This window comes from Spea bombifrons, chromosome 4 (genome assembly GCF_027358695.1).
Source record: "Spea bombifrons isolate aSpeBom1 chromosome 4, aSpeBom1.2.pri, whole genome shotgun sequence".
Lineage (NCBI taxonomy): Eukaryota > Metazoa > Chordata > Amphibia > Anura > Pelobatidae > Spea > Spea bombifrons.
This window is the reverse complement of record NC_071090.1, coordinates 76,212,549-76,232,703: the sequence shown is the minus strand read 5'-3', so window position 1 is coordinate 76,232,703 and position 20,155 is coordinate 76,212,549. Positions and strand designations below refer to the sequence as shown.

The following is a 20,155-nucleotide window of genomic DNA, read 5'->3' as shown; positions in this document are numbered from 1 at the left end:
TACACACCCTCTCCCGATTGGAGGACAGGGGGCTGTTCCCAGTTGTTCCATCCTTTTGTGGAAGTACTCCTAAAGGCCAGAAAGAGGTGCAGATACACTTCTAGTTCTCTCAACGTTTTTAGTCAAGGGGGTTCTTTTATTGAGCCAATCTACACAAAGTTGAGACTGGACCACTGAAGTTCCACAAGGTTATGTAACTTACATATTTTTCTTTGTTAACCCTATAATAGATATCACTAAAGACTTTATACTAAAGACTCACTCAATCATCCTTTGGACCAATATGGTTATATCAATTTCCCCTACATTATATAAAAATATATGACATTTTAATTAACATTTAATTTTGGATGCACGGTGTGTGTTGTTGCATGGTTATCTTTTTTACACTTTGTTTTATTGTTCAGTGCTAATCATTTGACTGAACTGAACATAGTGAAAACTGTACTCCACAGCAGCTAATGTACCAAACATTAGCTAACCTTCTGTTGTTTGTACATCATAAAATCCTAGCATTTAAGTTGTGTTAAGGTTAATAACTAATATCATTTTGTTATATGTGATTCCATTGGGAGGGGTTTTCCCAGTCTGGGAAATTAACTCCAAGAGGTTTTAATTATTGGCGTCAAAATATAAGAAATGCTTTTGAGGTGAAAATGTTTACATAAAACAAATAAGACTCTCCAGTGAGTAAGTAAAGGCCTAAGGTGTGTCTTTAATGATTAATAACTGTAATTAGTAACATTCAATTTTTCTTGTTAGCTTAGTATCGGTTCAGGATTTTATGAATGTTGCCAAAAATGACCACCATATTTCAATTAATAGTTGACAACAGCATCAGGCTAGGTTTCCATTTGTTTTTTTTTTTGCTAAAAACGCCCATAAAAACGCCAATAGCGCCACCTGCCGTTTTTTTGTGGAAAAACGCAGCAGCCAGATGTTAGCTGTTCTTCAATAGGAAATCGCAAAATGCCATTTCCACTTGGCGTTTTTCTGTCAGGCGTTTTTTCAGTCCTCTTTGGCGTTTTTCTGCTTTTTTGGGCTCTGTGGCAGTTTTTCAAAATCGCAGCATGTTGACACTCTGGCGTCTTTTGCAAGGAAATCTTGGCGTTTTTCTCCAATAGAAGTCTATGGGAGAGAAAAAACGCCATGAAGAAGCCATGTGGGTTTTTTGCTTTGGCGTTTTTTATGGCGTTTTTTTCCACAGTTACAATGCAGAGGATGGACCCAGTATCTGTGTGTCCTATGAGAAATAGGCTGAAAACAAACAGTTTCACACAAAACAAAGTCCTGGACTGGTTCATATTGAATTTTACACCATTTGGAACAAACATGCCATTACAAACAAACATACCCGACGCATCAACTGGATCCTGCGTGCCAAAAGCAACAGCAAACAATTTGCACCATCATTTGGGGCCAATCTTCCCAGAGGAGCAGACATTCGAAATAAAGCATGCCTTACAAACCACAGAAAAGAGACAAAAGGGTCTACCAAGTAAATGACATCAGGAGAGGGCAGATACTTGCCATTTATCCTAATCCCTTTTAGCTGGGTGAAACTTCTAACTTGTAAAGGCTGGAAAAACTGCCTAAGGTCAAAAAAAGCAATTTCCACAGAAAGGCTAAAACGCCAGAAAAAACTCCAGAAAAAACGCCAAAACGCAGGTAAATGCATTGGCAGTTTTTTTGGCGTTTTTCATCAAGAAAAAAACGCAGGACAAAAACCCAAGTGGAAACCTAGCCTCATAGTGCCAGGGGTGTACCTAGAGTATTTGGCACCTGGGCCGGATCCTGTCTGTGGCACTCCTCCACACAAAAAAATTAATGATTGCAAGAATATTTATTTCAAAAATTTGTATGTCACCTGAAAAATAAAAAAAACTAGAAATCTGAAAAAATAAATGTATTTAGAAATAACATTTACTGAACAGATATGGTACAGCATAACTCCCATCATTATACACTGAGCCAGACATTGACATAGTAGGTCTCTACCCCTACAACAGCCTGCCTGTGCCACCAGTTCCCCTTTAGCAGGCTGCCTGTGCCACCTCTGCCCTTTTAGCAGCCTGCCTCCAGCACCTCTGCACCAAAACCAGCCTGCCCGTTCCAACTCTGCCCCTGAAACAGCCTGCTTGTGTCAACTCTGCCTGGAAACATCCTGCCTGTGCCAACTCTGCTCAGAAACAGCCGACCTGTACCACCTCTAACCTCTTTGGCAACCTGCCTGTGCCACCTCTGCCCCTTTAGCAGCTCGCCTGTGTCACCTCTGCCCTGTAACACTCATTCATTCACCCATTCATTAACTCTCCCACACTCATGGGAGGGCTGGCAGCCTTAGGCCTGTAGGGCAAGTCTAGTCAAGTGGCCCGTTACACCACCGAATCAGCCCACCATCCATGCCCATCTTTTCCTGATTTTCTAACATATGTTGATGTAATGTGATGGGATTGGGAGTTCAGTACGCTAACAAAAAGTCATCATACATGGGCCTGAACCCACAATTTAGTGCCATTAATCATTTTGAATAAAAAATGCAGATTGAAAGAGAGTAAATAACAGAAAACCTTTACTTTTCCCTCTAACTGATTTCTGGGACTAGAAAGTTTTGTCCTCTGAGGTGACTACAAATTGAAGAGAATTAAGTAAAAATGAAATAGTTCAATTTATCCCTACAGAAAGTAAAATTCCAGGAAACAGATGGGCAAACATACACACCAGAACAGGCTGTGCCACACCAACACGCAAACACATACACCAGGACAGGCTCTGCCACACACCGGTACCCAAACACACACACCAGGACAGGTTCTGCCACACGGACACCCAAACACACACACATTAGAGCATGCTGTGCCACACCAACACCCAAACACACACACCAGGACGGGGCTCTGCCACACCGACCCACACACACCAGAACAGGCTCTGCGACACCGACACACAAACCCACACACACACCAGGACAGACTCTGCCACACCGACACCCAAACACACACACCCCAGGATAGGCTCTGCCACACCGACACACAAAGCCACACGCATACCAGGACAGGATCTGCCACACTAACACCCAAACACACACACACCAGGACAGCCTCTGCCACACCAACACCCAAACACACACACCCCAGGACAGGCTCTGCCACACCGACACCCTAACACACACACCAGGACAGGCTCTGCCACACCGACACCCAAACACACACATACCAGGACAGGCTCTGCCACACCGACAAACATACCCACACACCAGGACAGGCTCTGCCACACCGACAAACATACCCACACACCAGGACAGGCTCTGCCACACAACACCCAAACACACATCCAAAATATAAATAAATATTAGCCCCTGCTGCCAAAACATATATAAATATTTGCCCCTGCTGCCAATATATAGAAATATTACACCCTGCTTCCGATATATATTAATATTAGCCCCTGCTGCGGATATATATTAATAGCCCCTGCTGCGGATATATACCGTTTTGGCCCGAATATAGGCCGCACTTTTTTCACTTTAAGTCTTTAAAGCCGGGCAGGCAGCACGATACAGATCCTCCGCAGTGGTGCAGGAGACCCGTATCCTACTCTCCGATGCGCTCAGACAGCCTCCCCTGCCGGCACTTTCCACAGGGGGAGTGCCGGCATGGGAGATTGTCTAAGCGCATCGCGCAGACGTTCACCGGCTGCAGCGATGCGCGCGTAAACAACCTCCGCTGCCGGCACGTCTGCACGATGTGCTTTAACAATTTCCCTTGCCAGGAATTCCCATGAGGGGAGTCCCGGCAAGGGAGATTGTTAAAGCACATCGTGCAGACATGCCGGCAGCGGAGGTTGTTTACGCGCATCGCCGCAGCCGGTGAACGTCCGCACGATGCATTTTACCTCTGACCCCAAGACTTACCAGAGCAGACTCCCGGGTGTCTTGCGGAGCCGGCGGAGGTCATCTACGCAATACGCGTATACAACTTCTGGTGCCGGCACTTCCGCTGAGTGCTGGCACCGGGAGTTGTATACGTGTGGGGGACGCAGGAATCCAACGGAGTCATGTGACGTACGTACGTCACATGACCCTGCTGTGCGTCTGCTTCCCCTGTGCAGATCCGCGGAAGTCTGCGAGCGGCGCGTACATCATCAGTTCAGGTAAGGGGGTGAGGGAGGCTGTATGGAGGATGTGAGATTGAATGAAAGAGTGAATTAATGAGTATCTGTGAAGGAGTGAGTGAATTAATGTTCGTGAATGAGTATATGTAAATGAGTATCTGAATGAGTGAATGATTATCTGTGAATTAGTGAATAAATATTTGTGAACGAGTGAATGAATATGTGTGTGTGATAGCATGGATGGGTAAGGGGGGGCAAAGATGCCACAGGCAGGCTGTTTGGGTGGCAAAGAGGCCACAGGCAGACTGTTTTGGTGGCAAAGTTGCCACAGGCAAGCTGTTTTGGGGGCAAAGATGCTACAGGCAGGCTGAGTGAAACCATCCGTGGAAACCCTCCGGATGCGGGTGTCAGTTTGGCAAAGCCTGTCCTGGTGTTTGTGATTGGGTGTCAGTGTGGCAGAGCCTGTCCTGTTGTGTGTGTGTTTGGGTGTCGGTGTGGCAGGGCCTGTCCTGGTGTGTGTGTGTTTGGGTGTCGGTGTGACAGAGCCTGTCCTGGTGTGCGTGGGTGGCAGTGTAGCAGAGCCTGTCCTGGTGTGTGTTTGTGTATGGGTGTTTGGGTGTCGGTGTGACAGAGCCTGTCCTGGTATGTGTGTGTTTGGGTGTCGGTGTGCCTGTCCAGAGCCTGTCCTGGTGTGTGTGTCTGGGTGTCAGTGTGGCAGAGCATGTCCTGATGTGTGTGTCTGGGTGTCAGTGTGGCAGAGCCTGTCCTAGTGTGTGTGTGTTCGGGTGTCAGTGTGGCAGAGCCTGTCTTGGGGTGTGTGTTTGGGTGTTGGTGTGGCAGAGCCTGTCCTGGTGTGTGTACGAACACAGAAAAGAACCCCAGCACTCCAATCAGCTTCCAATCCTTAGGTTACTTTATTCAAAGAAAGCAAAACAAAAAAGCAACGTTTCAGCCAAACAGGGCCTTTGTCAAGCTCAAAAGGCCCTGTATGGCCGAAACATTGCTATTTTTGTTATGCTTTCTGTTTTTGTTTTGCCCTATTTTCCTGCTAGCACCCAGCTTCCTGGGAGTTGAGTGCTGAACCATTTCTTCTTTTTTAACTGTCCTGGTGTGTGTGTTTGGATGTCGGTGTGGCAGAGCCTGTCCTGGTGTGTGTTTGGATGTCGGTGTGGCAGAGCCTGTCCTGGTGTGTGTTTGGGTGTCGGTGTGGCAGAGGCTGTCCTGGTGTGTGTGTGTTTGGTTATCTGTTTCCTTAATTTACAGTAGGAACTATTTCATTTTTACTTATCCAGAGATAAAACGCCCTCCTGAATTTGTAGTGACTTCAGGGGACAAAACATTCAAGGCCCTGAAATCATTTAGTGGAAAAGATAAGGTACTGTGTTATTTACTCTATAATATTTATTTCAAGGATTAGTCGCACTAAATTGTGGCTTCAGGCTTCCCATGTTGAATGACCAAGTATTATGTATATGTATGTACATATATGTTTTTTCATAAAAATGGGCTGCTCAGTCTGAAATGCCCCGGCCTATTTTTTGTCCCAGTCCGGGCCTGATGGGTTGTATCACTGTACTTAGGAGATGTTACCGCACACATATTGGAGTGTGGTTTGGCAGTGACATATGCCAAAGTGCTGTAAATAGAATTACAATATGTGTGGAAAAAACACAAAAAATTACTATAACAAACTTTGCAAAGGCTGGTGGTAGAATTAGTGCATAAAAAGAGTTAAAATATCATCATTTGAAATACCTTGGGGTGTCTAGTTTTCAAAAATATATGGTTTGATTGATTTGGTTCAAAGATGTCTCAAATAGGACGGTCAGACAGCACCTTAATTGATACTCGTGTGTGGAAATACAAACTGCACTGATTTCCTCACATTGCTGAGCACCTCATGCTTAGATAGGACATGGGCTCAGACTTACCCGACTTACCCATGCATGGGTTGCATCACTGTAACACTGAGTTGTGTTACTGCACACATATTGGAGTGTTGTTTGTCAGTGACATATATCAGAGGGCTGTGAAATATACTACCACAACTTCTACCACAAACTTTGATAAAGGCTGGTGGTAGAATTAGTGGGTGGAAAGGGTTAAAATGCTAGCATTTGAAATACCCTGGGGTCTGTAGTTTTCAAAAATATATGATATGATAAAGTGAATGAAAGTGAGAAAAAGTGATTTTTTTTCAATTTGTCACCATATTTTATTATTTTTTTTATAGGAAATTAGATAATATTATCAAAATAGTATCTAAAGAAAGCCCTTCTTGTTCTGAAAAAAAAAATATGTAATTTGTGTGGAGCGCCACAAAAATGTTAAAACAGCCTCGATCATGAAGGGTACAAAAAGAAAAAAAAATCCTGGTCCTTAAGGGCTTAAGGAATAGTGGACATGGGATAAATTATTACCAATTGGAAATATATTATTATTCTGTAGAGAACAATTACAGAAATCCCAGATCTCTCCTTCAACAAGCATCAGACTATTTATACGTTGGGAAAAATAGTATCAATACAGTTGCATAGCATTTGTAGTGAACTCTATTACTGGTACGTACATTTTTTAGCTCACCTTTGAAAAACAATACTATTAGTGTGTAAGTTAGGTATATAAGGTAAGATCGCCATAATATTAAGTTAAATCTAGAGGTATTATTTATGCAATTATCAAGGTAAAATCAGATCAGAATGTTAGTAATGAATACTATGTTTAAATATTATTAATACTGTTCATACTGTTTATACTGCATTTATACATATATATAATTTACATGTAGGCTCAATAAGTACATTTGCTGTAATTTTGGGCTCTAAAATTAGATTTGGATATTGAACGGATCGCACTTATCAAAAAAAGCTAAAAATAATTTAAGCAACTAAAAAAGTAGAAAGAAAGTTTGCCTTTGTTTCCACACAGTTATCCAATATAATAGAACCTATCAGGGTTTCAAGAAAAGATAGGAGCTGTAGCACCTAGTTGCAATACATTTTGTAGACAATGTTCACTAGTGATTAAAACAATGCAATTCTAGGTTTATCTCTAAGCATTTGTTTCAATGTTCCTTATTTTTTGCTCTAGATGCCAAAATCAGAATCTGGAAAGGCATGAACATAACCAAAGTAAATGAATTTATATTAATGGGTTTATCTGAAAGACAAGATCTCCAGATTTTCTTATTCATGCTTTTTTTAATGATATATCTGATAACCATTTTAGGAAATGTAGGTATAATTATTATTGTATACCATAACAGCCAACTCCACACACCTATGTACTTTTTCATCAGTAGTCTTTCCTTTTTAGATCTCTGCTATTCTTCAGATATTGCTCCCAAAATGATTGTAGATCTTCTGTCTGCGAAGAGAAATATCTCTTACATTGGCTGTGCTTTACAGCTCTTTTTCTTCACTGGCCTTGGGTGCACAGAAAGCTTTCTTTTTGCAGTAATGGCCTATGACCGATATGTTGCAATCTGCAACCCACTGAACTACAGCTTGGCGATGCAGCCAAAGACTTGCTTGGGACTGGTGTCAGGAGCTTATACAGCAGGTTTCCTGCATTCAGTTATAGAGACTTGTTGCACATTTAGTCTTTCCTTTTGTGCTTCAAATATCCTCAATCATTTTGCTTGTGACTTTCCTCCATTATTTAGTATCTCTTGCACAGATACTGCAGTTAATGAATTAATTCTGTTTGTGTTTGCGTCATCCGTAACCATGTCCTCTATTTTAGTAATCTTTGTGTCATATCTCTCAATCTTCTTGGCCATTTTAAAGATAAAAGCCGTGACGGGAAGGAAAAAAGCATTTTCAACATGTTCATCCCACATCACTGCCATAACACTGTTTTACAGCACTGTCATATATGTGTATTTAAAGCCTACGTCCAAAACCTCTGTGCACAAGGCAAGTGTTGCAACTGTTTTTTACACAGTTGTAATACCTATGCTAAATCCAATGATTTATAGTTTAAGGAATAAAGATATTAAAGTTTCTTTAAAATCAATGTTGCAAAATACCATCTTTATCAAAAGATTAAAATAATTGAAAAATAACATACAGTTGTATATTGTATAAACATATATTTATTGTGGTAGATGGTGACGATGCCTTCACAACCTTTGTAGATGACTTGTATGCTACAGTAAGCACGGCGTCCCAGGCAATATTCTCTTGCGTATATCCCACCCCCTATACTTTTACATAGAAAGCAATATTGTTCAAGGTCTAGCAGGATTGAGCAGTGAAGAATCTGTACAGAGGACAGGACATAGCAATTATTTACGCAGTGTATCACGTCCATGCACAGGGAAAAAAAGCTAAAATAGTAAAGTGGCAATCTCCACTGCACCTCGAATATATAAGAAAAAGGACTCACTGTATAAAAGAGTTATGTCTGGCCAGGCTATGCACCAAATGCAGGACGCGTTTCGTTGTATAACTTCTTCAGCTGTAGGAACGGCGCCTTTCCTGCATCTGAAGAAGTTATACAACGAAACGTGATTGCCGCTTTACTATTTTAGCTTTTTTGTACCTTTTTACATTTATGTGTTGATTTTTTGTACTCTTGTGTTTTATTTTTTATATATTCATAATAAAATAATGATTTAAATATTTACATGTTTTAGCACTGTCTTTCTTTAGCTTAACTTTTGTCATTATAGGCTTCCCCCAAAACAGTTTTTTGCCCTTCAAGACTAGCTGCTTTAATATTCTCCAAAATTGATAACTGGATGCTGCTTCCCTCCATCAACCTTTTATCCTCTTAATATATTAAGATTTTCTAAGATGGTTTTTTTGGATTAATTTTTTCCATAATAGATAGAGATATAGAGAGTCACAATAGCGCTGTATCTTGTAGTTATCTTCATATATATATATTAGATATATATATATACATTAGATATGTGTTAGACATGCATTTTTAACTACATAATCTTTCCAAAAATCAATTATTACATCTATAATAAACACAGATGCTTTTACAGTCACTCACTAATCCATTAATTCTCTCACTCTTTCACACAATTTAGTTACACATTTATTAATGCATTCTCACAAATGTATTAATTCTTTCACTCATTCACACAATTCTTCCACACTAATTCGTTCATTCTCTCACTCTCATTCTGACTCTGACTTTATTTCATTCTATTTCATATACACAGTCTATATATATTGTTCCCTTTGTGAGTTCAGCCCAGCATTGGATGGACACACATACACACTGTTACTTACCAAGCATGAAGCCCTCTATACGCTGCTGTGCTTCTACCGCTGGGTCACGTACCATCACATTATGTGACCCCGGTGAGCCTTATCTCTGCGATTGATGTGGATGCTTAAAGAGGCACCTAGGTGCGGTGCACCTAGAGCCTCGGTACACTGCGGTATCACTCTCATTCAGGGGCCCTGAAAGCACCCTGATGTGTCCTGACAGTAAGTACTTTTTTTAAAATAAAAAAAAAAACACTAAAAACAATGGCAAGAAAGTTTTAGTCTTTAGGGTAACGATGCAATTCTCTTTTCCTATTGAGAACATGTATCAATCTTGACTTCAATCCCCACAGTAAATAATGTGTCAAATCACGTGTTTATTTCACTTACAAGGGTAAGTAGTGTGCGCATACTGACTTAACTTAAACCAATGCTGCAACTATATTAATCAGTATTAAGACTGGTATTGTTTTTGGTAAAATACATTAATTAGTAAGAGTAAGGTTTCCATGGCAACACATTTTATTTTGATATGTTTAAATCTGTAAGACCCAAAGTGCTAGGTGTCTAGCAGAGGCTTGGTATATTTGTATTAAAGTGATTTAAACCTTTATACTGGTTTTTTTTCATTCTGGGTCTCTCTGTTCATATTTCATTATGAAATTTCACGATTCCAGTACTCCTCCCTAGTTTTGATAAAGTGTCTGGTTTTCCGCATTCTCAAGTTACAGCCTTGTTTCTGAGGCGTTATTTGGTGTTTTCATATGTGATATTTTCCTCCTTGCATTGCAGATATCCTGCATGGAATTCTCAAGAAACATCAACAAATCCAGGGTGAATGAATTCATACTGACGGCTTCTCTATGAGATAAAATCTACAGATTTTGTTATTCCTAATATTTGTATTTAATTATCTCTTTACCATTTTTGGTATGTAGGAATAATTGTTCTTGTCATCCATAATACTCAACTTCACAATATTATGTAGCTTGTCTTTTTAGATCTTTGCTATTCTTCTGATATTGTCCCTAAAATAATAGTAATTCTTCTTTCTGACAAAAAGACTGTCTCCTATATTTGCTGTGCTGTCCAGCTCTTCTTTGCTGTTTAGCAGTAATGGCCTATAATCGATATGTTGCAACCTGCAGGCCATTAATCTGTCACTTGGTGATCCAGCCAAAGACTTGCTTGGCACTGGTGTGTATAGTTTATACAGCTGGTTTCCTGGATTCTGTAATTGAGACATGTTGCACATTTACTTTATCATTCTGCACTTCAAATACCCTGCACCACTTTGCTTGTGACTTCCCACCATTATTAAGTATTGCTTGCACTGACACTGTCTATCAATGAAATTCTTCTGTTTGTTTTCTCTTCATCTTTTACACTGCCTTGTATCTTGGTTTTCCTTTTGTCATGTATGTGCCCATATTTTTGGCCATTATAAACATAGAAGTGAGGATCTCAGTCTCTATGTAAGTCTACTTTATGTAACAGTTCTCTATGTATATTATAGCCCAAATGTTGCACAATGAATGGAACTGTGGATGCAGTGGTTTACACTATGGTAATACCTGCGTTAAATCCATTTTGTTATGCTTTGAGAAACAAAAATATTAAAATAAAAAAATGTTAAAATGGTAACTTTTAAAATAATACTGGTAAATACACTATATGCACAAAAGTATTGGAACACCTGACATTACACCAACAGGGACTTTTATGACATTGCATTCTAAATACATAGACATTAATGTGTTGAATGGGCTTGCGTGCCCAGTCAAAGGTTGGACAGGAGCTCATACTCTGCTGGTGAGAAGACTGCATCCCCAGATGACAATGAAGTGCCTTGAAGTTCAAAGACTCTTAGAAACTCTGGTTCAGCTAAGTGCATACTTTTTTCCACATCTGTGTTGTGTGGTATATGTAATATGTAATTATACATTATATTTTTACCAGTTGTCCTGAACTGAACAGGACAGTCTTGATCAGGAATTATGTGCCACTTGCCAATATTACAACAGACTGGCACGTCATTGGCTGCACAAGACAATAACTTTTTTACAGTGAAACAAGATATGCAGTGGCCTTAATGTGATGCCAACGTTTAAAATAAACTCAGTGTGACATCATAAAGGGATGTAGATTAATCTGTAACAAACTGTTTTTAGTTTATTCTATTTTAATTTGTGTTATTAGGTGCAAGAAAACAGGGATCCTTTTAGTATAGGTGTGCCAGGGTCCCAAGATTTAATTTGGCTTTGCTCCCACCATTTTTCTTATTACCAGTATCAGACTCAAAATAATTTTTACATATTGTGCTGTTTTCTTTTTTAAAACAGTTCTAGTTGTTTTATAGTATAATGTTGGCAGGCAGCTGCATATTAGCCATCTGTATGTGTTTATTGAAACCAAATGTGATAAAACAAGGCTTCTGTCAATGCTAACCTACATTTCTGTGTACACCACTGTATTTTATTCTTAAGGAGGAAAATATTTTTTTTTCCATGGGAGTTCTTGTACTTACAGAGCAAATACTTCTGCCTTTTAAATTTTCTGACATGATGTACAGTTCTGGGAGATCAACACCTGGCACATTCATATATTAAACATGCTTGTGTCCTTTTTCTCAATAATGTAAGCACATCGGCTAGACTGCATTTTTATTTATGCTAAACCACTACCTTTTGCACAAGATACTAATGAAGACTTTCCAACAATTCCAATATTTCGGATGATTTATTACATTGTTGATTTTGTGGGAATCTACCTAATAAAGCCCTGTTATTATTATTCTTCATTGTATTTATAACCAGGAATTATATTTAGACTACTAGAAATTGTGAATTATTGCCAGTACAAACTAGGTTGGCAATAATTATAATTAGAATTTTTTTTATGCCAGTGGGGCTATTTAGTTGTTATGGCTACTAGTCCCTCAGCTGGCCTATGGTGCTTATTAAAACACTGAGAATGTTCACCATGTGAAGACTATTCTGGTTGCTTGTGGAAGATGTGCACTGACTTTTACATTGCAAATTTAACTGTGAGTATAGATATCCTTTAAAAAATAATTGTGTGACTCAAAAATAAAGATAAAAAAATTGCAATAGTCAAATCTATCATTTTTAATGTTCACCACTAAGTTTTAACAAATGTAATTAGAATCTTTTGACCTGTAGCTGTGTCATTTTATAAGCTATTAGAGCACAAGTTAATTAATAATCTCTTTCAAAAAGGAGTAGGGTAGGTTCATATGCAAGCGTGTTGTCCGTCTTCTGTCCCATCTAATGCAACTGCAAGAACATCTTCTTCAGTCTTTAAGTAAACTTTTTTGACACAAAAGTGACCGATAGGTACTACTTGCTCTATTTAATGACCAAAACAATGAGACATATATTTCTTTTGAAATGTTGACTTAATAATGGAAAGTAGTATCTAAGGGGAGCCAACATTGTTGTATAGCAAGTTCATAAAAGATATGAAACTGTTAGATCTTTCAGCATGCCAAGTAAACTGTATGATATATTGGTTTGCTTGTACTAACAAGGCCTGGTTCCTCAGTCTGGATTTACACAAATAGAGTAAACCGGATCCAACTTGCCATGCTTTCTTTTGCAGTCCCTTTATTTTTTCGTGTTGCACAGTTGGTGAACTTCAGTCAATTACATTAATTTACTCCAAAAATCTGGGCACATATACATGTAAGTAAATGTTCTGTATTTATCATTTATATTTGCATTAGGCTACTAGTTCAGACAACTGAAATGTATTAACAAACATTAACCCCTAAATATTATGATAACTTACTTATATATACTAACATTTTTTTATTTGTTTGTTCGTCGAGTTCTTTTATTTTGTTTGTGTTGCACTCTTACTCAGTCATAATATTACCTTATTTAGTCGATTATAAAACAACCTTCATTATAAGTTGACGCCCCAAACTTTGGATCTTAATGATAGGAAAAAAGAAAAGGCCCGAATATACAAGAAGAAAAAAATAAATCAAATTAATCAATCACTATTTTTTGCTTTCGTTGCTCTCACACTCTCATTTATTCTCTCACACTCTCATTCATGGTCTCTTACACTCTCTCAAAGCACCCTTACCTTATCTGCCAACCTCTGATCGGAGGAACGCAGAGTGGCTGACCCTGAGGCTCCACCCTTTTGCAGAAGATACAAGAATAATGCAGACAGACATTTCGGAAGAAAGGGAAGGGTGCAAAGAGGTTCCATTTTTCCATTTGAATAAGGAACGTGAACCTCAAGCTTTTGGTTGTAAAACTTCCTCTAAACACCAACAAGCTATAATAACACAACAGAGAAGGCACACCTTACTTTTCTAGGGGGCACAAATTTAATAGCAACAGAATTTCATTGGGATACTTGTGAGAGTAAGCAAAAAAAATAATCTACCACTTCTGAGCACATAGATGTCAGATATATGTGGTATGTCAGCATTACACAAAAGTCTACAATTCATGAGAATGCAAAGAGGATTCTATTTTTTTGTTGTTGAACCAGGAAGGCACACATCAAAATGACCTCAACAAAATATATATTCCCCAAATCAGAAATCCAGAGGACCTCAAAGATACCCTACTTAAATTTCTAATTGGATGGCCACAACTATAACTCCAAAAGGAACAAAGGAGATTGTGATGGTTTTTGGGAAGCTCCTCCCCTGGATTTGAGGCATTTTCTTTATATATATATATTGATCCTACTCTCTGGCAGCTGGTGGACGTCTGCGCGATGTGCGTAGACAACCTCTGCTACTGGCACTTCCGCCGGGGCGTCTATGGTGGAGCACCGGCTTGACATAACCTTCCGCCACTCTATCATAGAAGCCTCGGCGGAAGTGCCGACAATGGAGGTTGTCTAAATGCATCGCCACAGCCGGTGACAAACCGGCCCCGCTAGACACCAGGGAGTCTGGGGGTGCATTGGTAAGTCTGGGGGGGTGGCATATCTAGGGAGCAGAGTGGCATATCAGGGGTGGCAGAGTGGTATTTCTGGGGGGCATACAGCATATCTGGGGGGCAGATTGGCATTTCTAGAGGGCATAAAGCATATCTGGGGCAGAGTGGCATATCTGGGGGCATAAATCATATCTGGGGGCAGAGTGGCATATCTATAAGTGCATTATGGATTAAGGGGGACCTAAAAATGGCTATTGGTTTTCCAAATTTCTGTTTATATATAACATCTGCTGACTAACTGCATAATAGATACCAAAAATGTTAAAATACATGTATTCCTGTGTATTAGGTGAAATACTGTTTTACCATTCCACTAATCTGTATTTTTTCGTTAAAAATAAATTTTTCTTTAAAATAGCACCAAACTTTTAGGGTGCAGCCTGTAATCGGATGTGGCCTATATTCGAGCCAATACGTTATATATATACCTGCAAAAGAGGAATCTGTATTTATTAGAAAAAGACCTAGAGTGCTGGTAACTATCCATAGACTGTGTATATTACTTTGCCTTGTTACCTAGCACCAGGCTACTACAGAATTGGTTTGGAGTGCAATAGCATATTATTGTTTTTTTATATATATATTTTTTTTTTTTTCCAGATCACTTGTAAGTGACAAGTTTAGGCAACTGAGACCGATATATACCGTATTTGCTCAATTATAAGACGACCCTGATTATAAGACGACCCCCCAAAATCTGAATATTAACTTAGGAAAAAAAGAAAAAGCCTGAATATAAGACGACCCCAAAGGAAAAAAGTTTTACCAGTAAATGTTAGTTCATGTAAACTATGTGAACAATTGTTTGTTAATAAAAGCTATGATTGAGAAAAATATTTTGTTTTTATTTCCTTTTTTTTTTTAACCTATCCCCCCAGTAATGCACATCTACCCCCAGGCTTGCCACTCTGCCCCAGAAATGCCTTATACCCCATATATGCCACTGTGCCCCATGATATGCCTTTTAACCCTCTAAATGCCACTGTGCCCCATGATACGCCTTTTAACCCTCTATATGCCACTGTGCCCCATGATATGCCTTTTGACCCCCTATGTGCCACTCTGCCTCCAGAAATGCCTTATACCCCTATATGCCACTGGCATTTAGGGGGTTAAAAGGCATATTATGGGGCAGAGTGGCATATAGGGAGGTAAAAGGCATTTCAGGAGGCAGAGTGGCATTAAAGGGGTTAAAAGGCATTTCACAGAGCACTCTGCCTCCAGAAATGCCTTACACCCCCCATTTAACACTCCCCCTCCCTCCTCCAAACTTACCGGTGCTTCTGAGTTGGGGGGGCGCATAACACAGGAGGATCCAGGTCCCCTGCATCTCAGCCCCCGGTGCTTAGTCCGGGCAGCATGTAGAGCTCCACGCGAATCGCGTAGAGCTCTACACGCTGCCCGGACTAAGCACCGGGGACTCAGAAGCACCGGTAAGTTGGAGGAGGGGGGGCATAACACACCAGGATGCAGGTCCCCTGCATCCTGCTGTGTTATGCCCCCCCCCTCCAACCTACCGGTGCCTCTGAGTCCCCAGTGCTTAGTCCGGGCAGCGTGTAGAGCTCTACGCGATTGTATCGTGTAGAGCTCTACGCGCAGCCCAGACTAAGCACCGGGGACTCAGAAGCACCGGTAAATTGGGGGGGGGTTAACACAGGAGGATCCAGGTCCCCTGCATCGCTGCGGGGGATCTGGATCTTAATCTCATAATCAGACCTATTTGAGGTCTGATTATAAGACGACCCTGATTATAAGACGAGGGGTATTTTTCAGAGCATTTGCTCTGGAAAAAACCTCGTCTTATAATCGAGCAAATACGGTAATCAGTGACTTAAAGTGTCACTAATAAGAGTAATTAAGTAGTAATAAATATGTACCAAAAAATGTTTTATTATTTTGTGGGGTTATTTCTTTTTTCATTTTTTACATTGGATAATCAATCCCTCTGATCATCATTAGCCCACTCCTGACTGCTGCAGAGTGTAACTTACAGCAATTGACCTGGATGCATCCTCAACAGGGCCGGCCCAAGACTTAATGCCGCCTGGGGCGAAGTTTAAAATGCCGCCCCCCCGCGGACGCCGGGGGGGCGGCATTTTAAACCTTGCCGACGCCATTATCTACCCTAACCCCCCCCCCCGGTACTTACCTTTAAACAGTCCTGCGGCGAGTCTCCTTGCTCTGCCACGGTGCCGGCTTGTAATGCTGAGCGCCGTAAATTGACGTCACTTCCGGCGCTCAGCATTACAAGCCGGCACCGTGACAGAGCACGGAGACTCGCCGCAGAGGAGAGAGAGAGGGGCGCCGAGCGGGTAAGCGAAAACCACTCGGCGCCCCTCTCTCTCCTCCGCTTAAAAAAAAAGCGCTTGGGGCGGCAAAGTGCCACCCCTTCAAAAGTGCCGCCTGGGGCAATTGCCCCAGTCGGCTCCATTGTAGGGCCGGCCCTGATCCTCAAGCACCATGCTTTTTTAAGACATGCATCTATGTCATATTGTCATAAATGGGTTAAATATTTTCTGAAAAATCATTCAATATTCCATGCCCAGCCCAATGTTTCAACTCTAAGGATTGCCCCATCACAAGTACCACAATTCATGTGAACCCTTACAAGTCTTTACCTTGGAACGCCTACATCATGATCTAACACCATCTTTTTGGTGCCGAGGTGTACATTTTATCCTGTTCCTTCATATGCTAAAAAACTGAAAGTGTTACAATAATACACTCATTCCCATAAAGCAGTAAAAGAAGAGGAGGAATTTCTCAAATTAACAAACTGCAAAATAAGGGTTTTTTTTGCTTTGACTGAGAAATGTATTATAAATGGCAGTGTTGTACGCAGTAATAATGCAATGTTCAAATCAGTTATATTGACCGTTGTTGTTATGCGTTACAGGATTCACACATGGAATTACCCAAAGTCTTCAACAGTTCATGGGTGAATGAATTCATATTAATGGAGTTTTCTTCAAGATATGATATACAGATAGGTTTATTCATGGTGTTTTTCTTAATTTATTTAATTACTTTCTTGGGTAATGCTAGTATAGTTTTTCTTGTGTATCACAATGTTCAGCTCCACACTCCAATGTATTTCTTCATCAGTACGTTGTCCCTTTTAGATCTATGCTACTCCACAGATATTGCACCTAAAATGATAATAGATGTTTTATCTGAGAAAAAGACTATCTCCTATATTGGCTGTGCAGTCCAACTCTTCTTCTTCTGTGCCTTTGGTAGCACGGAGTGTTGTCTCTTAGCAGTAATGGCCTATGATCGATATGTTGCAATCTGCAGGCCATTAAACTACAGCTTGGTGATGCAGACAAAGACTTGCTTGACACTGGTGTCTGGGGCTTGTACAGCTGGCTTCTTGCATTCTGTAATTGAGACATGTTGCACATTCAGTCTCTCATTCTGCACTTCAAATATCCTCAATCATTTTGCTTGTGATTTTCCACCATTATTAGGTATTTCATGCACAGACACTACTATCAATGAACTTATTCTGTTTATTTGTACCTCTTCTATCATAGTTCCTTCTTTTCTGGTCATCATTGTATCGTATGTCTCCATTTTTTTTGCTATTTTAAGGAAACAATTTGCAGATGGAATGAAGAAAGCTTTCTCAACATGCATCTCCCATATAACTTCAGTAACATTATTTTTTGCGACAGGACTATATGTGTATTTGAGTCCGAAATCCAAATATTCCACAAGAAATGGGATTGTGGCTACATTTGTTTATGCTGTAATGATTCCCATGTCAAATCCAATAATTTATAGTTTCAGAAATAAAGACATAAAAACTGCCTTGCAAACAACATTTCAAAGCAGGTTCCCATACAAGAAATAGAAAAAAAAACAGTTCACTTCTTCTACATTCCACCAAAGATTCTTTATCTTGTAGACCACATCATGGTATGTGACAGAAAAAAACATAATATTTGGTATAATTAATTATTAACTATAATCTGTGGAGTCAAAAGCAAACTATCACAGTAAGTGCTAGTGCAGTTTCAATTTTACAGAGCAGGGAATGCTAATATTTGCATATCTGTTGCTTCTACCAAAATCGTGCAGAATTTAATGCAGGAGATACATCTATCACAGGGGCAGATTCAGCGTCTGATTTTGGGAGGAGCACTTACAATAACACACACTAACACAACCAGACACTAACACACACACTAACACCACCAGATGGAATAACTCACATGCAGACACTGACACAAAAACAACCAGACACTCAACAATAACACGCATGCACACAGACATACACTCTATCATTCGCACACATTCTAAAGTCTGAATATGTGTGTCCAGCTGCCACGTTACTACCGCAAGGTCACGCAATTATGTGACCCTGCTGAACCCTGCCTCCTCCTTGAAATTAGGGGTTTAAAGAGCTAAATTTGGAATAGTAATCCTATTATATTATATAATTGTTTTATAATCTACATTCTCCTATTGCAGTTTATGGGAGGATTGGTATTCAATTATTTGTATTTGTGTAGTGTATACAGTATATCACTGCACCTCCTTGATGCTGTAATTTTATCTATATGTTTTAAAATAATCATATATCAATGCAGAGGCATTGCTAAGATCTGGGGCTACAGCCATTGTCAAAACCTAACTCAATAAATTGTAATGATGAGTATATGGCTGTAAGTGCACATTGATAAAGGGGTGTGTGTACCTCCAAGTGTTTGTGCTTTCAACTTGTCAGTCATCACACTTATTAAACAAGTGGATTCACTTGCAACATCCCAGTGCTGTCTTTTCTTTTCTTGGATTAATTATGCACTCATTGGAGTAGGAGTACTTTGAGGCATAGCTGCACGGTATTTTTTATTTGTTTACTAAGGTATCTTGTGTAAATATCCAATTTTGGTCGTTTTTTAATATATACACAATTAGAGATAGAAAGAAAGCTTTATACACCATTTGCTCATGAAAAATTAAGCAAGAACCAATCTCATTCATTTCCACTATTTCCAAGTTCTACAGAACATTTCACTGAAGGTCAACAGGCTGTGAATGAGATAGAGTTAAGTGCTGTTGCGGTGTTGCTTTACAAACAATTTAAAAATGACCAGCATATTTGCATAAATGTTCCTATTTAAGAAATTAGTAAAAATGTCCACATAAGCAATTATAAAATCAGTAACTTTGAAGACACAATGTGTTTTAATTTGGTCATAATGACAAATTCTGGCCTAGCCCTGCTAGGCCTAGGGCATCAAAGCCAGCCCCCCTGCTCCAAAACCAGGACCCACGGTGTGCTGCTCCTCAAAGGTCCAAAACTCTGATACAATGGAACTTTGACCTACACTATTTACTAGACTTGTGCATTCGTATTCGGGCAAACATGAAAATGACTCGAAGGGTGCGTTTTCGTTGTTCAGTCTGAATACCGAACATACGAACATACGAACATGGCAGTGGCAAAACTTATACGAAGACACACAACACGAAGAATCTTTGTGTTCGTTTTCATCTTTGTTTACTAATCTCCCTGGTCCCTTCCACATCTAGCCTACCTTATCTAGGCAGCATTGCAGGGGTAAACAGGAGCGGAAATCCGTAGGTTTGCCGTCAGGAGTTAAAGGGCCATGCAAGCGACCAATTGGTTGATGCCAGAGGAGGCTCCTGCACGTGACCAATAGACTCACTCGCACGGCTCTTTAACGTCTGTTGGCGGAACTTGGTCATTCGTACGGACCAGTGGTCTCTCCCGGCCAAGTTGCAGCACCAGGATTTTAAAAGTCTGTACAAGCGACTCTATTGGTCGCCAGCAGGGGGCTCGTCTGCCATCAACCA

The 20,155-nt window shown here is 40.1% G+C and overlaps 2 protein-coding genes across 2 annotated transcripts; both read left to right on the top strand.

Annotated features, from left to right (window-relative positions):
* Positions 1 to 5,920: 5,920 nt before the first annotated feature.
* LOC128491426 (olfactory receptor 1019-like) lies at positions 5,921 to 8,389 on the top strand. The gene is made up of 2 exons (XM_053463750.1): positions 5,921 to 5,963; positions 7,204 to 8,389. Exons 1-2 carry the CDS (start codon positions 5,921 to 5,923, stop codon positions 8,166 to 8,168), a joined length of 1,008 nt encoding a protein of 335 aa, XP_053319725.1. The 3' UTR covers positions 8,169 to 8,389.
* An 8,845-nt stretch (positions 8,390 to 17,234) lies between these two features.
* LOC128491425 (olfactory receptor 1019-like) lies at positions 17,235 to 19,097 on the top strand. Its single transcript, XM_053463749.1, has one exon. The coding sequence runs from the start codon at positions 17,235 to 17,237 to the stop codon at positions 18,183 to 18,185; it is 951 nt and encodes a 316-aa protein (XP_053319724.1). The 3' UTR covers positions 18,186 to 19,097.
* Positions 19,098 to 20,155: the final 1,058 nt, after the last annotated feature.

Coding starts and splice junctions, on each gene's coding strand:
- LOC128491426 (XM_053463750.1), top strand. CDS start 5,921: ATGTCTCAAATAGGACGGTCAGACAGCACCTTAATTGATACTC. Junction 5,964..7,203: donor CAGCACCTTAATTGATACTC/GTGTGTGGAAAT, acceptor TTTTTGCTCTAG/ATGCCAAAATCAGAATCTGG.
- LOC128491425 (XM_053463749.1), top strand. CDS start 17,235: ATGGAATTACCCAAAGTCTTCAACAGTTCATGGGTGAATGAATTCATA.